The 26,088-nt window shown below is 53.4% G+C and overlaps 1 protein-coding gene across 3 annotated transcripts in view; it reads left to right on the top strand.

The window, feature by feature from the left end:
* Positions 1 to 26,088, top strand: part of LIMK2 (LIM domain kinase 2) — a 52,799-nt gene that overhangs the window by 12,405 nt on the left and 14,306 nt on the right. Inside the window, exons 2-4 of one of the 3 annotated variants that reach the window (XM_084867490.1) lie at positions 818 to 917; positions 24,954 to 25,089; positions 25,743 to 25,852. In XM_084867490.1, the coding sequence (XP_084723616.1) occupies positions 818 to 917; positions 24,954 to 25,089; positions 25,743 to 25,852 (346 nt within the window). Of the gene's footprint in view, positions 1 to 817; positions 918 to 9,325; positions 9,638 to 16,102; positions 16,552 to 24,953; positions 25,090 to 25,742; positions 25,853 to 26,088 lie in introns of those variants that run through there. The other 2 variants (XM_084867492.1, XM_084867491.1) reach the window with 2 other exon arrangements.

The raw sequence follows: 26,088 nt of genomic DNA, 5'->3' as shown, positions 1-26,088 counted from the left end.
AATGGAGCAGGGATGACGTCATCCAGCCGTCTCCAACGTAGAGCTTGGCGGGAACCCATGGGTCCAATGAGCGGACCCATGAGGCTGGTTGAATGCGGGAGCTCCTGGACTAGGTGACGGGAAGTCTGCACACCCAGGGCTTTGGAGGAGCAGACAAAGGCGATACCGTGATGAACCTAGAAAGGACGTGTTTCTGGGTGCTGGTTGAGAACAGTTGTAGTAAAGGCTGGTCCGGAAAGAAAAAGACCTTGTTCATTTCATCTGCTCAGAACTATAAGCAAGGACGGACACATCCAGAAAAGGCAGGTTTTGTTTCAGTAGAAAAAGGAACAATCGGAACCATTTTTAAAAATGAATTCTCGCCAAAACCGGTTTGGCTCAGTGGATGGAGCATCAGCCTGTGGACTGTAGAGTCCTGGGTTTGATTCCGGTCAGGGGCATGTAAGTTGGTTGCAGGCACATCCCCATTGGGGGGTGTGCAGGAGGCAGCTGATCGATGATTCTCTCTCATCGATGTTTCTGACTCTCTATCCTTCTCCCTTCCTCTCTGTAAAAAATCAATAAAATAATTTTGTTTTTAAAGTTAAATCTTCTAAAAAAAAAAAAAAAATGAATTCCCTCTCCCCGGGGAGATGGCAGGCAGTGCTTCCGGAGTTGGTGTAGAAAAGGGAATTGTGTGTCTGGCCCAACACTGGATTAACCCTTTCAGTCTGAGAATCTGCTCCCTGAGTCTTCTTCCACACAGTGGGAGTCAGTGTCCCTTCACCCGTGGTACTTCCGGCCTCTGACCCTCCCTCCCCCTCGGTTTTGTGTGCAGGTGAGGATGCCTGGAGGTGCCGGGGCTGTGGGGACCACGTTGCTCCCAGCCAGAGGTTGTACAGGACTGTCAACGAGGCCTGGCACAGCTCCTGCTTCAGGTAAGTGGGTCTGTCCTCCTGTCTTGCCGGTGCATTACAGGCCGGGAACGATTTCATTCTCTGGAATATGCAGACACGAGCTTTTGATTTGGAAGTTTCCTTTTCAGTGGGTGTGGGGTGGGGAGGGATGTGCCAGGTGCAGCTGGAGGTGGTGGGGGGGATGAGAGGAAGTCTTTCCAGGGAGTCCCCGCATTCTCACTTAAATAAAAATGTTTTTATTGATTGATTTGAGACACACACACATAGACACACACAACCATTTGTTTTACTTATTTATGCATTTATTGGTTGACTCTTGTACGAACCAATGCCCAGACCAGAGATTGAGCCCGAAACCTTGGTGTATCAGGATGATGCTCTAATCAACCGAGCTCCCTGGCCAGGGCCACCCTCACGGTTCAGGTGAGGAAACTGAGGCCCACGCCTACACTTCTGACTTTGCAGGTGCCTCAGGCTTGTTTGGAGGGCAGTTGGCAAAGCCAGCTCTTCTTCGCAGCAGGCTGCCCACCTCGTTTCGGGCTTTTTGTTTTTTGTTGCACGTGTATTTTTGTTTTTGTTTTTTTTAGTGTGTCTGTCTGTGAACACTGTCCCAGAGAAATGAAAAGGAGCTTGTAGTATAGAAAGAAAAAAATAGCTTTAAGATTGAATGGGGCCCTAACAGGTTTGGCTCAGTGGATAGAGCGTCGGCCTGCAGACTAAAGGGTCCCACGTTCGATTCTGGTCAAGGGCATGTACCTTGGTTGCGGGCACATCCCTAGTGGGATGTTTCTCTCTCATTGATGTCTCTAACTATCCCTCTCTGAAAAAGAAAAAAAAAACAATAAAATATATATATTTTTTAAAAAGATGTTATCTTTAGCCCAGCCAGCTTGGCTCAGTAGTTTGAGTGTAGACCTATGAACCAGGAGGTCAAGGTTCAATTCCTGGTTCAGGCACATGAATGGTTTCGGGCTCAACCCCAATGGAGGGCATGCAGGAGGCATCTGATCAATGATTCGTCATTGATGTCTCTCTCTCTTCCTCTCTGAAAACAATAACATATATACAAATGTATATTTTTTAAAAAGATGTTATCTTTAGCCTGCCAGACCTTGTGACTATTAATCAGGTCCTGACTACTGGGTTACTGTCTCTGCTACTTGGGAGTTGCTGATTATCTGCTCCTGCTTTTTGTTATTGACTTCATTGTAGTTCTTACTGGTCAAAGACAGCTCATTTTCTTGATTGGTTCCTGCTGTCCAGGGCTCCGTCTCCTCCTCAGGAAAATACAGATGTTAAGAATCTATCTCAGACCTGAAATAACATATGGCAGGGGCACCCGCGGAACGGTCGTTCCTCTCCCCTGCGAGGTTAGAATCTGCAAGCGTGGAGCTGGTCTCTGCATCCTCCGGAACACAGAGCAGCGCCTGGCCCGCAGTCACTTCTCCTCGGAAGCTGGGTGGCCCCCGCGTCTGAAGCCGTGGGCAATGCTCACATCCCCAGACTGAGAGCGATTAGACAGGCACCACGCGCTCTGAATTCCAGCACCCACAGACGTGCTGATGTCAAGTAATCTAACTGACCTTTAAGCGCTTGCCGCCACCGGGAGCTACGTGGGGGGTTAGCCCCCGAGAGCTCCCGCCTCTGGAAGAGTTGGAGGGGAACCAGCGTTTTTCTGCCCGTTCAGCTCTAGCACAGAGCTCCCCAGGCTTCTCGGGATCTAATTGCCTCCGTTCCTCCTCCGTTTGCTCTCAGGGAGGTGGATTGTACCTTTCCTCTGCCTTCCAGTGAGATAGGAGCAGAGTGTCAGAGCTACCAAGGACCTTACAGATAAAGCTTTGGGCTGGCCCTTTTGTTTTAGACCTGAGGCTCCAGAGCCACATCCAAACCCGAGTTCCCAGGCCAGGACTTGCCTTGCATCTAACCCATAGGGTCGGTGTTTGTCCTCACTGTTTTCCTGTGTGTCTGACTATTTCCTATCCAAAATAAGCAAGACCAAAAATGAGGGAAGCTAATCTTCAGAGTTTTGGATTCTCCTATAGTTAAAGAACTTAAGAACTAAAAGGGACCACATACTATATGATGCTCTACCAACCCTTTCATATCAGAGATGAGAGGCCTCAAACCAAAAAGACATAAAAGGAGTTCTACCAATAGGCCATGGATGACAGGAGCTGGCCTTAGAACTGAAGTCTTGGGTTATTTGTAGGTCTGATCAGATGCTAGTTTGTTAGCAGGAACCCTGTGTGAGGAAAGACACACACACAAATACATGTGCATACACATGTAAGGCAAGTTACCACGGTAGATAAGAGAGCAGGCTGTGGATGAGACGGTCTGATTTCAAATCCTGGCCTTGTAGTTCATTAACTGGCCTCAGGTGACTGCCCTGAGCTTCAGGCACCTCATCCATAAGATGGGACTAAGACTAGTACTCATGCTCAGCTGGTGTGGCTGGCTCAGGTGTTGAACATCGGCCTATGAAACGGGGTCACGGTTTGATTCCTGGTCAGGGCGCTTGCCCACATGGTTGATCTCCAGTAGGGGGAGTGCAGGGGGCAGCCAATCAACAATTCTCTCTCATGGCTGTTTTTATCTCTCTCCCTCTTCCTCTCTGAAATAAATAAAAATATATTGAGAGATGAGAGAATAGTACTCATCCCACAAAATTGTTGGGGAAGGTTAGATGTGATAACCCTATATGAAGTGCTTAGCATAGCACCTGATACATAAAAAACCCTTAATCAGAAGCTGTTACTTTATATTGTGAGTGTGTATCCACTTAACATTCACGTATTTATTTTTCTTATTACATACACACTCATTTGTCACCCGATGCGGTACCTCCGGGGTTAAGGTTAGCTTTGAGCTTCCCTTGCATAATTAAAGCAGAGCTCAGGTCTCAGTCTGGAAGTAGAGCATCCAGGACAGATTGACAGCGTTGCCTCCAGGACAGACTCCCCCTAACCCAGCCCTACTGAAGGAGCCTGTCTCCCCGCTCCTGAGCCTTCCCTCCCACTAACGGAATGACTTCAGAGCCTGGCCATTTGCACCGGGACAAAGGCTGCTTTGGAGCCCACTTGACTTCTGCCCAAATGGGAGGGAGGACTGTGTTGTCCGCCTCCAGAAGGAACCTGGGTTACGAGGAGCGTGAAGCATCAGCCTGAACGGACTTTTAACACGTCTTCCACCCCAGCTCACCTGGGGTTCTCTGTTAGAAGCAGACCCTCTCCCTTCGTTCTCCCAAAGATACACTCCTTCTTCAGACTCCCTCTCTGCCTCGCTCTAACCCAGCAGGGCTATAGTTAAAATAAAGGAAGTGACTTCTTCTCCCCACCCCCACACCTTTGTTTTCCTAATCACAGGGTGGGGCTGGCTATTGAATGGAGAAACTGCTGGGGTTTGGCTCCCAACTCCTCCCCTCCCCTTCTGTTTACACTACCCTATCCTCCACCTGCAGCCACATCCCTAACCCCGCCTCTCACAGCCTTCCGCCAGTTTGTCAGGTCCCCGGGGACAATAGGAAGCCACTGACTGCTGGAACCCGGAACCATCCGGTGGAGGCCAGCTGACAGATATCCTGGAAGCAGCCCAGCCTGTAATTGTGCCGGTGCAGCCGGGCACCTGGCCAGGACCCCTCTGATCTCTGGACACCTGGCTGACCAGGCCTCTCGCTTCCTCTCAGCCTTTACAGCGGGCCTGCTGGGATTCTAATACTTCCCTGGCCTTCCCTTTCCTTGAGCAGCGCCTCTGGTTCCAGAGCTGGGGCCATGCTCTCTGAAGCTCTCTCACTGGGGGGAGGGGAGGAGAGGCCCGGAAAGCAGCCGGACTGGATGTTGTTCTGTAGCCGAAGTCAAAGGGGAGAGCTGTGAACGGTGACCTGGCCTCTTGGCATGTTTGCAAACCAGAGGGCCTTGGGAAGTGTTCTGACTATTGTTCTTTCACCCTCAGCAGAGGTGTTCGGCCCGGAGGAGGGGCGTGGGGAGGAAGGAAAAGCTGCCTGTCTTGGTCTTTGTGGCCGCTACCTGTGACTCTGTTCCGTGCCCCGGTTCCTAGCAGCATTATCAGAGGGGAAAAGCCACCATTCTCATGGCTCCTGGGAACGGCCCGGGGCCTCCTTTCTCAGGATTATGAACTTTCTCTTTTGAGAAGTGATTGCTCATGGCCGTCCTCTAGAAAAGAGGTAATGCAGACAGAAAGCCGTTGTCACTTCATCAGACACGACAAGCCATTTCCGCCCCGTTTGTGACTCCAGGAAAGTCCAGTGAAGAAACGGAACGCGTAGCTCCGTCTCGACCAGAAGCTGTGGTGTAACAGGTGGTGACGGTGTTGTAATAGGTGTTTTTTTGTGATGCTGAAAATCATACTCGTTTCTCACCCACACCCCCCATCGAAACCATTACAATTACAGAAATAGGTCACATTGATTAAACGTTTCCTCTGCTCCAGACACTGTCCTAAGCATGTCACATGCATTATCTTATTTAATTCCTGCAACAATCTAATACCTGTGGATCTGGCCTTAACCTGTTTTACAAAATAGGGAAATGGAGTTCCCTTGCTCACAGTCACAGAGCTAGTAAGTAGCATAGCTGGGATCTGCACCCGAGCGTTCTGAATCCATGCTTGTAAGAGTCTCTGCCTTCTTGAGGATGGGTATGTCATTTATATTTCGTTTAACTTCTCCAAGGCTCCCTCTTCTGTGACTTCAGGGTAAGAACACTCACCCTGCCTGCCACACACCGGGTATCAGATAACATAGAAGGGTTCATGAGTTTTCAGTAAAAGTGCTCTTAAATGTCTCCTGCCGGACTCCTGGATTGGGAGTCAGTGGAGCAACCCTGCCACCTGCTGTTGTACTGTTGATGCTGCTGCTGCTGCGTTTATGGACGCACAGCCCTTGCTTCTAATTTGCTCATTTGTCCACTTTATCGCTAAGGAAACGGCCAGAGAGCCGGTCAGTAGGGCTAGCTGTCCGACAGGGGGCTGGGCTTCCTGACAGAGGAAGGGAAGGACAGACACCTGGGCCTTTCCCTGCCCCCACAGGGGACTCCGGCGTTAACATAGTGTGGGACTCCGAGTGTGCAGCAGCACGTAACCTTCCGTGGGCCTTAACCCCGCTCTGTTCTTGGGGAAGAGAGAACTAAGACCTAGAAGCCCCACAGCCACAGCTGCTATTCAGGGCAGAGGTAGGTGAAGGGAGGTAGGGGCGGGGCCAGGGATGGATGATGGCTATTTATTAAGCATCGTATTGAGAGTTTCACTTACATTATCCGATTCAGTTCTCACAATGACCCTGCAATCCCATTTTAGAGTAAATCGGGAAGCCCCAGGAAGGTCGTATAACTTGCCCAGGTCACACAGAGCTGACATTTGAACTCGGGTCCCCCTAGCTCCCAAGAGGGTCCTCTTTACACGGAGGCTCCCGGGAAAGAATCACAAGAGCCGGATTTCAGTCTTGGCTGAGCCAGGCTGGTGTGTAACCGTGAGCCAGCTCCGGTGCTGCTGCGGTGCCGGTAAATGCCCCCTCGGGGAGAAGGCGTGAGGCCTAAGGAGGTAACGGCGCGGAAAGCACTCTGAAGACAATAGAATGGCGCGATGAGACAGGCTAGCAGCACACATGGCAACACGGTGCTCCTTAAGCCGACCGGCCGCTCACATACAAGTCTGAGCACCGTCTGCTGTATCAAAGGCACCAGACCAAATGCCGCTGGGGATGCAGAGGTGACGTACTGGCCTGGTCTCCTAACTGGCGCCCTCAGACCGCTGAAGAGCAGGCAACAGCCCTGGCCCGTTCGGCTCAGCTGTCTGGGCGTCATCCCATGTACCAAGGGGTCACCGGTCCGACTCCCAGGCAGAGCACATGCCCAGGTTGTGGGCTTGATCCCCAGCAGGGGCATGCAGGAGGCAGCCCACAGGTGCTCTCCCTCTCCCTTCCTCTCTCTCTCAAACCAAAACGTAGTTTAAAGAAACAGAAACCCGGGTAATAATGGGAAGGGTTCCCGAGAGTGGGCTCTAGGCTGGCTCCCGTCTGTCCCTCCCGGAAGCAATGTGCTCTCAGTCACGTTCCGGAGACAGAGTCCTGGGTCCATCCACCGGCCACGCTCAGTGTTCATCTTCTCAGACCTCCCGCTCCGCACTGGAGGTGCTGAAGTGAGTCTGCCTTCGGACTCAGGCTGCTTGAGTTTCCATCCAGCTTCGTTTAGCCACCTGACCTTGAGTCAGCTCAGCTGGTTAATCTTTCTTTGCCAGTGTCCTCATCTATAAAAGGGAAATAATTCTCACCTTAAAAGGTTATTATGCCCTAGCTGGTTTGGCTCAGTGGATAGAGCGTCGGCCTGTGGACTGAAAGGTCCCAGGTTCGATTCCGGTCAGGGGCACAGGCCTGGGTTGCGGGCTCAGTCCCAGTGGGGGGCATGCAGGAGGCAGCCAGTCAGTGATTCTCTCTTATCATTGATGTTTCCATCTCTCTCTCCCTCTCCCTCCCTGAAATCAACAAAAAATATATATATATTTTTTTTTTAAAGGTTGTTATGTGGATTGAATTTGATCAGTGCCTGGCCATAGTTAGGATTAAATAGATGTTAGCAGTTGTTATTAGTGTCTTTGTTGCTCTTTTTTTTGGTTGTTTTGTTAATCCTCACCCAAGGATATTTGTTTCATTGACAGAGAGATAGAAACTGATCAGCTGCCTCCTGCACACCCCCTACTGGGGATTGAGCCCACAATCCAGGCATGTGACCTGACTGGGACGGGTGAACTCCAGGTTCGTGGGTTGACGCTCAGCTAATGACCCACACTGGCCAGGTTTTACCACTGCTTTTAGAGAGACGGGAAGGGAGGGAGAAAATGTATGTGGGGGAACATTGATGTGAGAGAGAGACATTGATTGGTTGTCTTCCCCCTGTGTCCCCGACCAGGCCAGGGACTGGGGATTGAATCTACAGCCCAGGTACATGCCCTTGAATGGTAATCAAACCCACGAACCCTCCGTACTCAGGCCGAGGCTCTAACCACTGAGCGACCGGCCAGGGCTCTTCGTCACTCTTGACACAGTCTCTTTTCTTGGCTTTCATGTCATTCCACACTCTCTTGGTTTCCCCTGACTTCTCTGGTCATTCCAGTTTGCTTATCCTCCTCTATCTAGCCGTGAAATGTCCTCCACACACTGATAAAGCCCAAAATTAGTCTCTTCTGTCCAAACCTTTTCACTGATCTCTAGACCCGTTTTTCCTGTCATTCTCCACCTGCCCAGGTGAGTGTCTTGCAGGCATGTCAGACCCAGCTAGACTTCCCGTCTTCCCTGCACAGTGGCTCCTCTCCCTGCCACCTGTCCCATTGAATGGATGTACCACCATCCACTCACCACCCGAGCCAGTCCTGGGAGTCTCTGATCCCTCGTCTCTCATTCTCCACATCCAAGCCTGTCCGTTTTGTCTCCAGATTATATTTTTGAGTGTGTCCACTTCTTTCCATTTCTCCTTCCACCCCCGGATAAGGCTACAATCCTCTTACATATAGGACCAAAATAGCCTTGTAACTGTCCACAGTCACTCTGCACCCCAAATCCATTCCCCACAGAGAGGCAGCCAGAGTGAGTGATCTTTTTTTTTTTTTTTTTTTTAAATATATTTTATTGATTTTTTTACAGAGAGGAAGGGAGAGGGATAGAGAGAGCTAGAAACATTGATGAGAGAGGAATACTGATCAGCTGCCTCCTGCACACCCCCTATTGGGGATGTGCCCCCAACCAAGGTACATGCCCTTGACCGGAATCGAACCTGGGACCTTTCAGTCTGTAGGCCGATGCTCTATCCACTGAGCCAAAGCGGTATCGGCCAGATATTTAAAGGAAATATCTGAGCACACCACACTTCCATAACTTTTCAGCATTCTTGGGTGAAGACCAAAGTCCTTCATGTGACCTCCAGAGCCCCCAACCCCCCCCCAACCTAATCCCCCACCCCCCCGCCATGGTCTGGCCTCTCCCCACTGCCTCACTGCTCTTCTTCACAGGGTCCAGCACGCACCCTTCTTCCTTCGGACATGACCTTTGCTCCCGCGTTCCCTCCGCTAGGAATGCTCCCTCCCCTCTCCGGCCTAATGAACTCCTGCCCGTTCTCCAGATTGTTACCGGGATATCTCCGGGAAATAGTTACAGACTAAGTCATGGTCCCTGTCCTACGCCTTCATGAGAAGCCTCTCTCTGAAGCTGCTTTTTACTGTTTCAGTTTCATGTTTATCTGATCATCTCCTTAATGCCATCCTGAGACTTAGAAGATTCTGCAGGCGCACCGTGGTCAGGGACCAGGGGATTTCTGCCCCTCGTTGTGCCACCGCTGAGCACGTGGTCGGAGAGTTGCCAGGGTGGCCGAGGGCTATGATGTAAGAGAGGCCTTTCCCTGCCCTGGCCCTCGCCCTCCCCCACGGCCCTCTCTTTCGCAGTCACCGCGGGCCAGTTACTGTAAACAGCAGGGAGGAATCAGTTCCTGGCATTGGGCTGTTTTTGGAAAATTGCCTGTGAGCGTTGAGGTGAGAAGTTATAAAGATGTGTCTCCTGTCCCCAGAGGAGTCAGAAAGTCTGACCCAGGAGTCCTAGCCAGCGGCACTTCCCTACAGGTACAATCCAGACAAGAACCAACCCCGGACAGAGATAGAGAGAGGCAGTAGAATGAGGTCAGCTACTGTAGCCCAATCTAATTGTGAATTGCTCTGAAACGTGACAAATCTCACTGCTAAGAGTAAGTGTTTTTATTTTTTATTTTTAATTTTAGAAATCTTCGAAGGATGGCATTAGCTAAAGATGCCCATTAGGTAGAGAGTGGAAGGAATGGAATTCTTACAAGGTGTCTTTTACCTGCGTGTGCTTTAAGGTGGAGAGGGGTGGGGAGGTTGGTGATTCCACCAGAAATTGGAAATGGAAGTTTGTCCTCTGGGGCTGAACGAGTTAGATACCCACGTTAGGAGAGTGTGTGTCATGTGTGGTAGTTGAGAGCACAGACTCTATGTTGGTTTAAATCCTGGCTCTGCCACTTACTAGCTGTGCACCTTGGGCAAGTTACTCACCCTCTCTGTGCTTAATTTATCATCTGTGAAATGGAGATACTGACCTACTGCTGGTTCCTAGTGTTATCGCGAGGCGGGTAAATGTACAGAGTGACACTCAGGAGTGTTAGCCATCCTTTATTAGCGGAGCCAAATGGCTTCCCGGGCTGAACAATATGCAAATTGGTGATTGTTATGCATCTAAAGAAGTAATGATTTTTTTTTCCCCATTAAAAATTAGTTTTTAAAAAATACAGTAGAGCCGGGACCGGTTTGGCTCAATGGATAGAGCGTCGGCTTGGGGACTGAAAGGTCCCGAGTTCAATTCCGGTCAAGGGCATGTGCCTTGGTTGCGGGCATATCCCCAGTGGGGGGTGTGCAAGAGGCAGCTGATCGATGACTCTCTCTCATCGATGTTTCTAACTCTCTATCTCTCTCCCTTCCTCTCTGTGTAAAATCAATAAAATATATTTTTAAAAATAAATAAATAAAAATAAAAAATACAGTAGAATACTGAGTGGCCAGCAGTGAGAGAGAAAGTGAAAAGTCCGTGAGGCAAAACTAGTAGTGTGTCCAGAGACTGAGTCTGGATTTGGTTACCAGAAAGGGGTTCTTTGTTACAGGCAGGGCTGGCTTGGCCGGCTCCCTCCCGCCAGCGTGAAATGTCTCTCCATGGCTTCTCGTTTCCCTTCAAGCCCATGCGCACAGAGGGACCTTCTCATGCTTAGCTCAGCTTCCTGGGGCTCTTGATAACGGGAAAGGTCCAGAGGTAGGACCTGTGTACGGTATGTGGGTGTTCTGATTTCAAGTGACCGTTTGTAAGTGGACAGTGGGATGGATGGATGGTTACATAGAAGCATCTAGAATGCCTGCACCTCTCTGGGTAATGCGAAGGCCTGTTTCTGGACCAGTTGGGCCAAAAATGAGGCCCGGATGAGGATCATTGTCCAAGATGACGCTAACCTCTGGGTGGTCAGCCAGTCAGCCTTTCTCCAGCCACAGCCCCTTCCTCGGGGCTGCCTTCGGCATGGACATACCGGCGTGGAATGCTTTTGCTCACCTAACTCCTTCCCTTTTCAGAGGAATCTGTGGGAGCCCAGGCAAGGTTTAATGGCTTGCCTCATTAAACAGAGGACAACCTGTTTTAAGACAGGTTGCATTCTCCCGTCTTCTCTGACCTACCGCCTAGTTCCTAGTGTTATTGTGAGGGGAGGGGTGAATGTACGGAGTGGCACCATGAGTGTTAGCCATCTTTTATTAGCGGAGCCAAATGGCTCCCCGGGCTGAACAATATGTGAGCTGGTGATTGTTAAGCATCTTCTCCGGGCCTTGCGTGGAAATTTGTTCAGGTGTCCAAGGTATTCTCCCCCTGGTCCAGCCAGGAGACCATCGGTGTAAACACGGCCTTTGACATTGAATGTTGGCTGTTCCATTTTCTAAAGTTAGTATCACAGAGCAACAGCGGATGGTTATCTACAAGAGATTACCATCTCGTTCTTATGAGCTTACATCCCGGGCAGAAACATCTCAGCTATTAAAATGACCAACTCGGTAGAGATGTGGCCTGAGGATGAAGCCATCGTCTGCTGGTAGGGACACTCGTTGGCCAGCAGACCGGTCACGTGGCCATCTACACGGCCGAAGGTAGACTCGGGAGAATCAAACCAGCAACTAAAGACCAGCGCTCTCTGGTGTTTCAGGTTTAACCTCCTGCTCGTTGGGAACCTCTGCTCATGTAATCACCTCTGATGACTTTTCACTGCGCCTAGGCGGCTCTTTGACCCGTCAGACCTTCACCTGGGTGCTCGGCCCCTGCTCTCCTCCACCATCCCAGCCTCCTCTCTGGTTACTCCTGCACTGGAGCTTACGGGCCATACTAGGTTATGGCTTGTTGCGTTTGTACATGTGGTGCCTTCAGGTTGAAATGCTTTTGTCTCCCTGGCGATCATCATTTAGAGTGATACACTCCCTCCTCATGGGGAGGAGCCTCCCCAAACCCCGCCTCACCTCTCCCCAGCCAATCAGAGGAGACCTTTTCCTTCATTTTTATCATTTTCCTCAGACCTCAGTGACAGCCCTGTCACTCTTAGAGTATGACCTTCTTTTAAATCTGGAGCCTCATATCTGGTTGGTCTTTGTATCCCAGGGCTTAGCGGAGTACCTAGAACAGGTGGTACTCAGTGTTTGCTGGCGAGTGACCTTTCTCTCTGGACACTTGGGTCAAGCCCTTCCAGTGTGCATCATCACATCGCTTTGCTCTGTAGTCTCCCAGACAAGAGCTTTTCGTTTGGGGGGGGGGGGGGCATGGAATAAGACTTCTGTCTGTAAATGTCATTCTGAAGTCAAAAATCGGCCAAGTCTAAAGCCTTGCCCTAGCCGGTTTGGCTCAGTGGATAACACACTGGGGTCTGAATGGCCAGCCGCTTGTCACGTCTGGTGACCCGTCCTTCCGGGGTTCCTCCTGAAGCCTGGATTTCCGGGGGGCAAATGGGTCCCCCTTAGGAGGGGCTTCTGCTTCAGCTCCAAACGTAAGAGGCGGGGCTGCCCCTCTTTAGGGGGAGGCAGTTTCTGTGGCCTTGAGACGACCTCTCACTAGCTACCCACCCACCCACCGAGTCCTTTGTGAGGGGCGTGGGGGGAGCAGAGAGCGCCTGCCGCCTCCCGCTCGCATTCCTAGACACCGACTCACTGCGCCCGCCACCGCTGGAGCGCAGAGCTGTGTGAAATGTCAGGAGGAGTTATGCTCACGGGCTCTCCGGCCCCTGCCTCTCTGTGGCTTGCATTTTCTCCCATCCGCATTCTGTTCATCAGATGGGAAATCAGAGGGTGCAATCAGGAGACAATTTGCTAGTTCCAGACTTAATTTGGGGCCCCCCCGTCTTGCCTGATAGAATTACAGGGGAACGCAACGGGGTTTTCGGTGAGAAATAGTTAGCTCTGCGGCCAGGAGAAAGAGAGCTCTCAGCTCTCCAGCTGTGCAGCCCTCTCAGCGTCCTGGGCTCTGTGTCGTCGTCGTGTGTGTGTGTGTGTGTGTGTGTGTGTGTGTGTGTGTCCTGCACGCTGCCCCACCTCTTCTCGTGCGTGACCCCCAGGCCAGGATCTTGAACCCCTCAGGGCCAGCTCGAGGAGTCTGAACTCAACTTCAGACACAAGGAAAACGGGAGCCCCCCGTAACCCCAGAGGGCTGAGAAACGCTGAAGCTGGAAGCTATTTAGAGACCCAGGCCCGGCCCAGACAGAGGCAGCGGCTTGCTGAAGGCCACACTAGGGCTAGCCCACAGCGGCGGTAACAATGGTCTTAATGATATTAGCAGCGAGCATTTATCAGCCCTTAATGTGTTCCAGACTGTGTGCCAAGGGCTTACGTGCGGTGCATTGTCCTACTCAAACCCAGACAGTCTGGCTCTGGGCCCAGGCTGGGCTCCAGCCTAGCAACGGTCGAATTCAATATAGATAGCTCAGGTTCGAATCCCGGCTTCCCCTCTCACGCACACAGCTGGGTGGTCTCAGGCAAGCGGTTTCAACTCTGAGCTTCACGCCTTCCTCTGAGAAGAGGAGTCTCCGCCCTGCTGACAGGGCAGGTTACCATCCGTGTGTGAGCGCTGTGAGCAGTGGGGGAGCACTTCCCGCTGCCTCTGCAGCTGCAGGGCGATGTCTGTGTGACAGCAGGTGGAGGGGGCTGGGTCCGGCACAGAAGCCCAAACTGGTCCTTGCTATCAGAGACAGGAAACAGAGTGGCTGAGTGCATTGGCTCTGGAGCAGAGATCGGCAAAACTGGCTAGCTGCCTTTTTGTACATCCTGTGATTTTCACATTTTTAAATGGTTGGGGTGGGGGGGAAGGGAGGGAAGGCTTGCAAAAGAATACATCATAGCACATGAAGTTCAGATGTCAGTGTCCACAAATAAAGTTTTATTGGGACACATCCACCTGTTTATGCTTTCTGTGTGGCCACTTTTGTGCCGCAGTGACCGTTGAGTAGCCATGCCAGGGTCTGTATTGGTGTAGGCCTGCAAAGCCCAAAATATCTGCCCTCTGGCCCGTTAGAGAGGAAAAGTGTCCTGACCCCTGTTATGGAATCGCACTTACTAGGTGTGAAGCCCAGCTTCACCACTTAGCAGTAGTTTGTCTTCAGGCCAGTGACATAGCCTTCAGAACCTCAGTTTCCCCATCTCTTAAATGGGGATAATAATAACACCTGCCCCATTATTGACAACTTACCTATTAGCAGATGCAGTCCTGGACAAGCTTATGCAGTTATCTTTGGCGGGGAAGGGTCCTCGGGGCCTAATAGATGAGGTGTCTGATGCCGAATCAGAAGATTGAGGGTTCAAGTCCCTTCATAGTTGCTCCTAGGCGTGTTTTTTTGTTTTGTTGTTGTTGTTTTTTCCTCCCTCTGCTTAAAATGTTCCCTGTTTGGGACTGTGCCCTATTTGAGCCTGTTCCCCTCTAGCTGTGCCTGCCACCCACCTTCCCATACCTCACACACAGCCCTGTGACTGCCACCGGGTGACCCCAAGGGCACTGCAGGACCAACACTGGCCAGACTCAAGGGAGACTGTGGCCCCGAGTCCTGCGAACCCTCTGGGAGCCGGCTGCCTCAGCCAGAGTTCAGACAAAAACAACGGTGACGGACAAGAGAGCTGACAGGCGAGGGGCTGGGCTGGGAGAGGGCAGAGGAGTTGCCCAGAAGGGTCAAAGGACAGGTGCGCTTTAAGATATAACAGATTATTGTGGTGGAAATGGTTTGGCAATAGTGGTGATGGTTGCACCATATTATGAACGTCACTGATGCCGCTAGGTTGTACATGAAAAATGGTTATAATGCCAAATGTGACATCGTGTGTGTGTGTGTGTGTGTGTGTGTGTATTTACCACCATAGAAATATTTTAAGAAATAGATGCAGAGACTATGACACAGCTCAGTAAGCGGTAGCTTACAACAGGTGCGAACACTACCTGATCACATTCATTGTTGCCCCTGGGCCCAATCAGTAGAGGGAATGGGAAAAGGCTCCTTTGTAATCCAGTCACCACCTCTGCCACAGACGTTCCCGCCCCGGTGACAGGGTGACTCCGGGGGAGAGGAGTCCGCGCCCGGTGGGAGAGCCGGTGTCACTCCCTCAGGTTCCACCGGGAGGTCTGGCCGCACCCTGGTCTCCTCCGGCGGCCGGCCTTTCCTCTCAGGCCTGTAGGCGGGGATAAAGGGCTTTTCCAGGGGCGGCTCTGGCTTGGGCATCCCTGGGGCCCCAGGCACCGAGGCCCATCGCCCCCAGTTTGAGAGGCCTGGTCACCGCGGACCCAGTCCAAGAAGCACCAGTGCCCACGACCGCCCAAGACAGATGGCATTCTGGGAAGGAGCAAATGAATGAGGAGGGGAGAGATGACAGGCTGTGTCCCTGTGCTCTCTCCTCCTGGCAGAAGGGCGCGGAGAGAGCAGTTTCCCGGAACTGAGGGCTCTGGCTCCGAGTCACGCGGGCCTACGTGTAAACCCCAGCCCTGCCGCCGCCTGCCTTTTCTGGCCCTGGGGAACGTTCCCTCTTTCTGCAGTGGAGATCACTGCCACCTCAGAGACACGGGAGAGAGCTTCTGCGGGTTGCCACATGGAGCAGTGTCAGGTGCCAGTTCCCCTGGGCCTCTTTGCCTCATCCTGGGCTCAGCCCTTCCCCGAAGGGGAGCGGCGCCGCTCCAGCCGGCCGTTCTGGGAGCTGTCCCCAGGCCAGGCGGAGGGAGGGGAGGGATGAATGGGGAGCCTGGTGCCAGGACCCAGGCCATGCTAGAACCCAGAGGGCATCTCTCGGGACCTGTCTCTCTGGCCAGAGAGCCCAGCTACCCCAACCCCCTTCTGGGGGGCGTGGCTTGGCCTGGCACTGGCATCTGGGCTTTTTCTGCACCTTCCAGCCCTGATGCCATCCTCTGGGCGGCTTCTCGGGCCGGGGAAACCAGGGGGCCGGTGTGCGCACCCTCCGTCCTGCCCTGCCCTGCCCCCGAGCCCGGGGATGGACGCTCCGCCGGCCCTGGTTATTGTCTGCAGCGGCGCCCGCCTGCAGCCTCCCTGCAGCCCGGCTCCACCCCTTGCCTGCAAGGTCTGTTTCCTAATAGCTGCTCCAACCACACACCTCGGTTCCGCGAGGAGCCCCTCCTCTTCCTCCCTCCCTCCCTCCCTCCCTCGGCAGGGGTGGGGCCGAGGGGGGAAGGCTAACTTGACAGCAGCGCCTCTTTCTTAGCTAGTCACCGGCTGGGCCCCGGATCGCCCGGGTGTGTGTAGCCTCCGCGGAGCGGTGGTCCTCCCCGAGTCCCCGAGGGGCCGCCGGAGCCACGGAGAACCGGGGGAGGGGGCCCCGTCCCTGCCATGAGCCCCTCGGGGAGTCTGCAGGAGGCAGGCGTCCTCACACCTCCTCAGCGGCTCCGGAGGGAGAGGTGAGCGCCGGGCAGCCGGCCCGCCGCCCAGAGGTGCCGGGAGCCCCGGGCCTGTCATGGTGGCCGCCTGCAGCCGGCCTGAGGCGCCCCCGGCCCGGTGTGCAGCGGAGCTTGTCGGTCTGTCTGGCGCGGGAAGAAGATGGGGAGTTACTTGTCCATCTCGGCTTACTTCACCTCCCGGGACCCCTTCCGGTGAGTTGGGCTCTGAGTCCCCGACACCCCCCCCCCCCCGCCCCATCTCCTTTTTCTGCCTCCCGCCCCCCTGGTCCTGGAGGGAGGGCAGAGTCCTCCCTGGATCTGCTGCTCAGATTTCGCTCCTCCTCCTGCCATCGGTTCTGTCGGGCAGAAAAAGCCAGTCGAATCTGTGCTGGCGGCGGCCGGCGAGGTGGAGGGATCTGCCCAGAAAGCAGCTCCCCTCCCGGGGAACTGGGGCCTCCGTCCTCCCAGACACACCTGGAAGGGCCGCCAGGAGATGCTGCCGGCGGGCCTGCCTGCGCCCGGTGCTACGGCTTCCGGGAAGAGCCCGGGCCGGCGGGTGCTGTCCTCCGGGCCGGAGCGTATGTTACCTGCAGGCTGTGCTGCCTGCCAGGAATTTGTCCCAACAAGCAGGACGGACAGGTTTTGCCAAAGCCGTGGAAGCTGACAGGATCTGGGTGTGGGCAGCCTGGTAGACAGTAGGCATTCTCAATGGCAAGCACGTTTGCCTCTGGCCCCGAAGGGCTCCTGAGCTCCCAGGTGAATACAGTTGCCAGGGAAAGGCCTGGGAAAGTTCTTCCCGGACGGGGACAATTGGCTCTGGAATGTTCCCGGGCTGCCCGCGCACGCCCCGGGTCTGGGTCTCGGGCCTGAGGACTCGGGGCCCCCTGTCCGCGGAGCTCCTGGGAGGGAGGGGTAGAAACTTTCTCACCCCCTCAGAGCTGCCTTTCTCTGCTCTCCCACCCTCCCCACCTCCGACAGAAACTGCCCGGAGGGTTAGTGGCCCTCGGGGTCCCTCCTTGAATGGAGTCATTCCTGGCCGGGGTGGGGCTTGTTTTCATTCACTTTGGGAGCAGCCTGTTGTTCCCGGCTGCCTCCCCCTCACCAGTGGTCCCGGGCCACTTCTCCCTTCTGGCTTCCCCAAGCCAGCCTCATGCCCGGACCTCGGTGCTAGGATACTGGTCAGGTGGCCGGGCTCTGGGCAGAAAAGCAGAACACCATGTGGTTTCACAGAACTGCCGGACCCCGGCGAAGTGGTGGGAAGCCTCTGGATTTGGGGGCGGCGGGGGAGAGGCAGGGAACCGGTCCTCAGTGCTGACTCCACCAGGCATCCTGACAGGCGCTTTATTGTTTGATCTCTCAGTGGCCCCAAAGCAAGACATGATGCAGCCCCGTTTCTCCGATGAGGCCATCGGCGCCCACTGTGAACATGTGGAGGCTCTCTGGCCAGCTTTCCCGTCTTGTCTGCCTGCGTTTTTCCCATCAGCTGAAGGCTGGTACCTCCCCCAGGGGTGCTCTAGGCCTGCTTTCCTCTCCCAGCAGAGAGGACGGAAAAAGAGGCCACGGAGCTTGCCTGGCGTATCAAAGGGATGCAGAGATTCTTAAGAGCAGATGGGTCCCTGGCCGGTTTGGCTCAGGGGGTAGAGCGTTGGCCTGCAGATGGAAGGGTCCCGGGTTTGATTCCGGTCAAGGGCACGTACCTAAGTTGCAGGCTTCTCCCCGCTCCGGCGCTGGTCAGGGGTCTGGCAGGAAGCAACCAATCGAGGTGTCTCTCCCTCTCTCTTCCACTCTCTCTAAAAACCAGAGTAAAAATAACCTCGGGTGAGGATCAGAACAAAAGCAGGTGGGAATTGATCTTGAGTTTAGAGGCAGGTTTTACCAGGTGGACTCAAGATGCCAAGTGTTTGAGCCGGGACCTCATTAATCCCTTTTACTCTGAATCCTGGAGAGGCACTTTGAGGGAGGGGTTGTCCCCTTAGGAGCCAGGCTGCGGGCCCTTTTTCATCTCTGGGAGGGTAGGACCACATTTCTCAGGAGCTAGAGCAGGTAACGAACTCCCAACCTGGACCTCTGAGGGCCAGGCTGCCCCGGTCTTCCTGTCCTTTGTCCTGTCCTGCACCAGCCCCTCTAGGGAACCTGACAACCCCCACCTCTCCCAGCTCTGTTTGCCCAGCTGGGGGTGGGGGTGCTGGCTGGTTTACTGGCTCCCTGTAGACCCTCTCCCCTCCCCCAAATGAGAGGCCACATTCCTGAAGCCACTTCCAAAGTGACAGCCGGCACTTTGGGCTCTGTGCCCCACAGGACGGACCACCCAGACCCTCCGCTCTCCCAGGTATCAATCTTATCAGCCACCACGTCACTGCCCAGCCCCCAGCCCCCTTCATTACAGGGTGTCCGCAAGGGCTGATCCCCGACCAGGTCCCTGTCCCTTCCCTGGGCCTCCGTTTTCTCCTTTGCAGAGCCTAGGGGGGCTCCCTCACTTCCTAGGCTTCTGATCATGACCCTGGCCAGATTCCGTGGAACAAATAATGTCCTTGACCCCAGGCCTCTGGGGGAGTACAGCGTCCGCAGGACTTCTGAGGCTGTGCTTGCAAGGAAAATGATGAAACCAGATTCCACGGAGACATGATGAGGCGTGACAGCCTCAAGGAGGGGGAGAGGGAGCAGGGAAGGAGGAATGTAATTTCTGTCCCCGGGCAGGTAGTGCTCAGCCGAGTGCACCGTCTTCCTCTGCCGGTGCCACTCCTGTCAGGAGTGAGGTGCGGGGACACAGGGGCTCCCACTAAGAACACACCTCAATTGGAATTTACAAAAGAGGTAAATTAAGGAGTGACTTTTGTCCAACATATTTAGAGGGTGTATATATTTCAGAGAGGAAGAGAGGGTGAGAGAGAGAGAAACATTGATGTGAGAGAATCATTGATTAGCTGTTCCTGCATGCCCCTTACTGGGGGTCGAGCTCACAACCAAGGCATTACCCTGACCTGAATTGAACCTTAGCCTCCTGGTCAATGCTCAACCACTGAGCAACACTGGCCAGGCCCAAGGATATTTTTCCCCCTTGATTTCAGAGAGGGGGTGTGGGGGAGGGAGGGAGGGAAGGAGGGAGACATACATGGATGCGAGGCATGGGAGGGCTTGTTCTCTAGCCTGTGCACAGCCAGCGTAAGAATGACTGTTTGGTTCCATTACCACATGAGGGTGAAAATTTACCTGCAGACATTTGGCCTGAGTAAGTTGCTTGTGAGTGAGGATCAGGTCTATCGTATTTCCCTTGGCGCCTCCCAGCGCAGTCACTTGCCTGTTCGGTCTTGCACATCCAAGATGCGCAGTAACTATTTCCTAATTGATAGGAACTGATTAGAATCGATCGATTTTTCTAATTGACTGGATAAATAATTCATGTTAGCATCTTCTCAACTCACAAAAATCTGGTTCTGGGCCAAGAAGCTGGTCCCTGTTGCTTGGGCATGAGAGGAAAATGGGTCTGTCTCATTCACCCTTGGTGTTCTCAAGTTAACGAGGGGTCCAGCCTGGCCGGTGCGGCTCAGTGGGCTGAGCATAGGTTTCGTTCCTGGTCAGGGGGCTTGATCCCCAGTAAGGGTGTGCAGGAGGCAGCTGATCAGTGTTTCTCTCCCTCCCTCTAAAATCAAGAAAAGAAAGAAAGGCCTAGCCATGTGATTAAGTGGTTAGAGCATCACCCTGTGCATGGAAGGGTCATGGATTCAATTCCTGGTCAAGGGTACCTACTTGAGTTGCAGGTTTGATCCCCGGCCCTGGTTGGGGCATGTGTGGGAGGCAACCAATGGCTGTCTCTCTCACATCCATGTTTCTCTCCCCCTTACCCTCCCTCCCTTCTACTCTCTCTAAAAACCAATGGGAAAAAATATCCTTGGGTGAGGATTAACCCCAAAAAAAGGAGAGTGGGAGGGAAATGAACTCTTACAGGGTATCTGCTGTGGGCCAGGCATCATGTTAGACATCATGTGTGTGCTTTAATTCTCATAATTCTCATGAGATTTTACCGTCCCCAGCGTACAGAGGAGGAAACTGAGGCTCAGTCATGAAGTAACCGGCTTTAGGTGACACCTAGTAAGTGGCAAAGAGGGAACATGGACCCGCGGAACTTAAGAGCTGTTTGTGAGAACCTGAACCGGTTATCTTTTTTTGAAATCTGTGAGGTTTGCATCAGTTCCCGCTGATGCAAAATGCCTCGGTTTGGATCTGAGCTGCCCACTGAGCTGGCTGCCAGGTCTGGTTCGCTGGGTGGCTGCCCAGGCCTCTGTGGTGCTTTGGCAGAGGCGCCCCGAGGTCGTCCTCCGTGCGTGGGGGCCTCTCGGTGCCCTCCCCGGCCGGCGGGCTTCCGCCCTTTCACTCTGGCTGCTCAGAAGCATGCGGTGACCGAGGCCTGGCCCAGGCTGCAGGTACCCCCCCTCCTCCAAGCTGGATGCCCTGGGGCCTGCAGCGAGGGCAGATTTTAACTTTCTCTTGAAACTTTCGAAAATTGAAAGCTGGGGGAAAACATACACACACACCTTGGCTTTGGGAAGAGCACATTGTGGCCACGGGTTCTGAGAATCTGAGTGGGATTTTGTTTTTTTCCTTCGAGGAGCACCTTACATTTCCAGAGTGTGTTTTGGGTTCTTTTCTTAAAGGGGCAGAGCCTGCTGGGGAGTATAATGCTGCAGACTGAGGGAAGGAGGAGCGCCGTGCCATATGAGCACTTGGGCTCCAGGAAAAGCCTCAGGAAGTGTGAACCCCGGAGGGACTGGAGCTCTCAGGGCTGCGGCCTCTTACTTGCACGGGCACCAAGCCGGGGGCCCTACCCGGTAGCCACGCAGCCTCACGGGGTGACGCAGTCCCGTGGACACGGCCTCGTAGCCAGCACAGAGGTCCAGACTCCAGTTTCATCAAGTATCAGGGGGCCTGCAGAAGTGACTTGGGTGTTTTTCAGTCTTCCCGTCTGAGACACAGGGATAATCCTCTCTCCTCGCAGGGTGCGGTCAGGATTAGAGATCATCTGAGTACATGGGTAAGGCGCCTCCTAGAGGGCCTGAAAGATGGCTGGCGCTCACAAGTAGCAGGAGCCGTTGTGAATCATCTCAGCTAGGACTGCCAGTCTACGATGGCAGCTCCGCCAGGGGCCAAGGAGCCATTGTGTTCAGCAGCGAAACAGCCCGGGGACCCACAGCCCTCCTGCCAGCCAGTCACCTCCCTGCTCTCCAGAGACACCTGTGGCACCCACGTCGGCCACGCCGCTGGCGGCGCCTCCCAGGGGCATTCCTCGCCCCAGATGTGTGCCTCGGTGGTGTCGCCCTCCCGCCAGGTGTTCCTCCCCAGCAGGCTGGCATGTCTCTCCCCGGCGTGCCCGCACTCGCTCCTCTCGCTGCTCCCTCTCCTGGGGCTGGCCGGGGCACTCGCAGCAAACAAAAGCAGGATATTGGCAATGGCAAGGAGGACGTGTTCTGGTGCTCCCGTGCCCTGCAGCGCACATGCCATTACAGGGACGTCACAGGGCCTGGGCGTGCAGTTGGGCGCAAATACGTCTGCGCTGGCTTTTCTCGGCGGAAGCCAAGGGACGGGCAGGACCTGGTGACCAGGAGCCACAGAGCCGTTGTGTCCCCACCTGGACCGACGATGGGTCTCACCACTCCTACCGTTTCCAGCATAAACACATCTGCTAAGGGCTTCCTGACTGTCTCAAGCCCTTTGCTGGGTGCTGAGTCGACCAACATAAAATGGGACACTGTTCCCCTCTTCAGGGAGCTGACAATCTAGTAAAGAAAGAGGGTACCCAGAAGGTGGGGGGCAAGAAGGAAGCCCCCATCCCCACTTCTAATTCAGGCCCTCCGCTGGGCACCCCATGGTCATTCAGAACCTCACTTAATGCTACCCTGAGAGCAGGTAGTGATGTTACCATGTCACAAACGAGAAGTAAGGCCGCTGGCCCAAGGTCAGTTAGGTGGTGAGCGGTGGTACTGAGATTTACAGCTTGGGTCATCCAGGGAAAACATACATGCACAGAATCGAGGGGATCTGTGGTATAGTCTGCATTTTACAGGAGGGGAACTTAACCTAGAGAGGGAAAGGGGCTTGTCCAAGAGCATGTAGCACCGAAGAACTTGAACCCCGGTCTCCCAATCAGAGCTCATCCAGGGTGCCTTCTACGGAGAGGAGTTGGAGCTGCGTGCCCGGAAAAGGGTCTTCCCCTCGTCCTCTAATGTCTGGTTTACAGTGCGCCGTTCTAGGCACTTCATACCCGCACTCTTGGTGCCATACTAAGCTCCCAGCACCCTGAAACTCAGCATGCTAGGACGAGCAGGAAATGCTACAGGATGGGGTGGCTGATGGCAGAAGCCACCGGTGTTGGTGGAGTACCTAGGGGCACTGGATCCTCCACAAGGAGGGATCCTCAGGATCCTGCTTCTCTAAGCCTCCCTAGCTCCACAGACATCTCCCCTTCCTTCCTTCCTTTCCACCTGTCCCTCTCCTCGGCCTCCCGCAGTGCTTAAAAGTATAGCCCTCTTTGTGGACTCTCCCCTGGCATTGTTAAAACTGAGTTTTGTTTAGACATTCATTCTCTTTTCCCAGCTCATTATACGTTCCTGGAAGGTGGCATGGGACCTGGTCTCTGTATCTTCTAGACCTGCGGTGCCTAGCAAATTGCTCTAGTAATACATCTGTCTTGTCCTTCACAGTTTGCAAAAGGCTTTCCTCGACATTAACGTAGTTTTCACAGTGGTTCTTTGTCGTTGGATGCTGCTGGCCATGTCATCAATAAGGAAAAATTACCGAGTGTTGTCTGAAGCTATCCAGCTAGTGGCCAGTAATAGGAGCCACCATTCTCGTCCTTTTTCACAGCTAACCCTCCCTGAGGCCCTGCTGTGCGGGGTCTTTTATACGAACCACAGGAGGGCTGTGGGTCACGACAGGCACTTGAATACATAGGATTTCACTTTCACAGCAGCTCGTTTTACGGATGAAGAAACCGGGTCAGAGAAGTGAAATAACCTGCCCAGGATGACATAACTAAAACTAATCCCGGGTCAGGATTCAAACCGAGCGGCAGCGCCTCTGGGAAGCAAGGGTGTGGCCCATGTGGGTGGTGTGAGGCCTTCACAGGAATAGAGTGAGTGTCTGTTCACCAGAGAGAAAGAGCTGGTCTCAGAGGCCAGGGAGCTCTGAGCTCGGAGGCGCAGACATGGGGAGGACCTCGTCTGTGCAGACATGGCCTGAGAGCACATACCCGACCTGACTGAGGGGAGCTTCAGGGACTGGAGGAGAAAGCAGCTAATACAGGTCTAATGCAGCGTGCACAGCCCTAATGGGGTTTTGTTGCCCACCTCCACCCCCCAATATGTTATTTTGAAAGTTTTCAAATGTATAGAAAGGTTGAAAGAGCCCTAACCGGTTTAACTCAGTGGATAGAGTGTCAGCCTGCAGGCCAAAGGGTCCCAGGTTCGATTCCGATCAAGAGCACGTAACTTAGTTGTAGGTTCCTCCCCGGTCCTCGCCCTGGTTGGGGCACATGCAGGAGGCAGCCGATTGGTGTGCTTCTCTCACATCGATATTTCTCTCCAACTTTCCCTCTCTCTCCCACTCTATCTTGAAAGAAAAGAAAGTCAATGGAAAAATATCCTTGGATGAGGATTAAAAAAAAAGAAGAAGAAAAGTTGAAAGAGCAGTTCAAGGATATCATGTACCCTTCACCTAGATTCATCATTTGTTAACTTTAAGTCACTTTATCTGTCTATACACACCCGCGGTGTTTATTTATTTTTGCTGAACTGTGTAAAAGTAAGTTGTAGTTATCTTGACTTTCACCCTTAGTTAATTGAATGTGCTTCTTCTAAGAATTCTTTGTAACCAAAATATTATTACATCTAAGGAAACTGACAGTAAAATCACAATATAACCTAATGTATAGTCCAAATTCAAATCTCCTCAGTTGTTCCAAAAATGTCACTCAAAGCTATGTTGTTTTATTTTATTTTTTAATCCAAGCTTTATTTAGGCATTGCAGTTAGTTGCTATGTGTCTGTGCATTGTTATCTCTGTGGCCCCTACTCCCGACGGCATTAGCTTTTTGGAAGAGTCAAGCTCAGTTGTCTTATCAAGTGATTCACATTTTGGTTTTGTCTGATTGTTTCTATTTTTAAAGAAATATATATGGCTTTTAAAATTCATTTTCATTTAGAGAGAGAAAAAGCGAGAGGGAAAGAGAGAGAAACACCAACTGAGCCACACTGGGTGGGCTATTTGTTTCTTTATGTTTAATATTTGGGGGAAAGAATGCCATATCGGTAATGCTGTTGGTGACGGGCACGATTTGAGAAGTGGAGGTGACTGAACTTCTGTGGTTACTCCAGATACCTGTCTAGCCCAGAGGCTCTCAGCCGGGGCCATGACTAGGCGTCAGTCCTTGGTACACACGCACCCCGCACATACATTAAATGCACGTTTTCCTTGGGTGTGCATTTCTTCTGGGAGAGGCTTCTTGGCTCCCAGTCAGATTCTCAAAGCGTCTCAAGACCCAGACAGGTTGAGAAACACTGGGTCCAAGAAACGTCTGGATTCCAAGCATCCAGGAGCGTTTCTCTCCTCATCTTGCCTCCCAGGTGTTCGGAATGCCAGGAGTCCCTCACCAACTGGTACTACGAGAAGGACGGGAAGCTCTACTGCCCCAAGGACTACTGGAGGAAATTCGGGGAGTTCTGCCACGGGTGCTCCCTGCTGATGACAGGGCCTGCCATGGTGAGTGAGTCCCTCGGTCCCCACTCCTCATGGCCATCAGGGTCCGTTGACCGTGCCTGCCGTTCCCAGGGGCCATTCGCCTTCTGGTCTCTCCATCATCTTCATTGAATCCTTTACCAGATGTTTGTGGAGCAGCTACTAAGTAGCCAGGTGGGATTCTGTCCTCAGAGACTCCACAAGCCGGTGTTGGGTGAGGGTGGAGAGGCAAGCGGGGAGGAGACACAACACAGCGGGATGAGAGCCTCAAAGGAGAGTGTTACAGGCTGAGAGGAGGCCAGGAGATCAAGAAGGGAGACTCTGGAATGAGCTAGCAAAGAGAGTTCACCTCCCCTACCTGCTCTGAGACAGAGGCTGTGAGCCTCGTCACCATTTGCCAGCGCTGTGTTGGGGAAACCGTGAGCCTTTTCTAACAGGGGTGATAACTGCTGTTGGCCTCGTGGCTGAGACCAGAACAGTTTTTTGCAATCCCAAAAATGATGGGCACCAGTCCGGCACTTCCTCGGGAAGCTCTAGGGCAGGAAGTGCCAAGGTATATTCCTGCTGGGATCCGCACATCCTTGATCGGAGGTCACTCACCCACCTCTACCCTCACTCTAGCAACAGCGAGGCCTCACTTTCTTTCTCTGTCCGTCTCTCTCCCCACCCGCTCCCAGGTGGCCGGGGAGTTCAAGTACCACCCGGAGTGCTTTGCCTGCATGAGCTGCAAGGTGATCATCGAGGATGGGGACGCATACGCCCTGGTGCAGCACGCCACCCTCTACTGGTGAGACGTGGGCCCTGAGTCTGTCTTCCCCTATGAGAATGGCCGAGGGCGGCATGAGCTGGGCGGAGGGACGGCTGGGTATCAGAGCACTGGCTTCCTCTCACTGCAGTGTGCTCAGCCTGTTCTGTAAGCTGTGAGCAAGACCGTTAGCACCCCCCGGGCCTCTGCCCTTACCTCTGTGAGATTACGGCATTCTGCCCTGCAGCCCTCCCACAGAGCGGGGAATGGCGGGGAAT

This window comes from Pipistrellus hanaki (genome assembly GCF_964339955.1).
Source record: "Pipistrellus hanaki genome assembly, chromosome: 19".
Taxonomy (NCBI): domain Eukaryota; kingdom Metazoa; phylum Chordata; class Mammalia; order Chiroptera; family Vespertilionidae; genus Pipistrellus; species Pipistrellus hanaki.
This window is presented reverse-complemented; position numbering and strand designations above follow the sequence as displayed.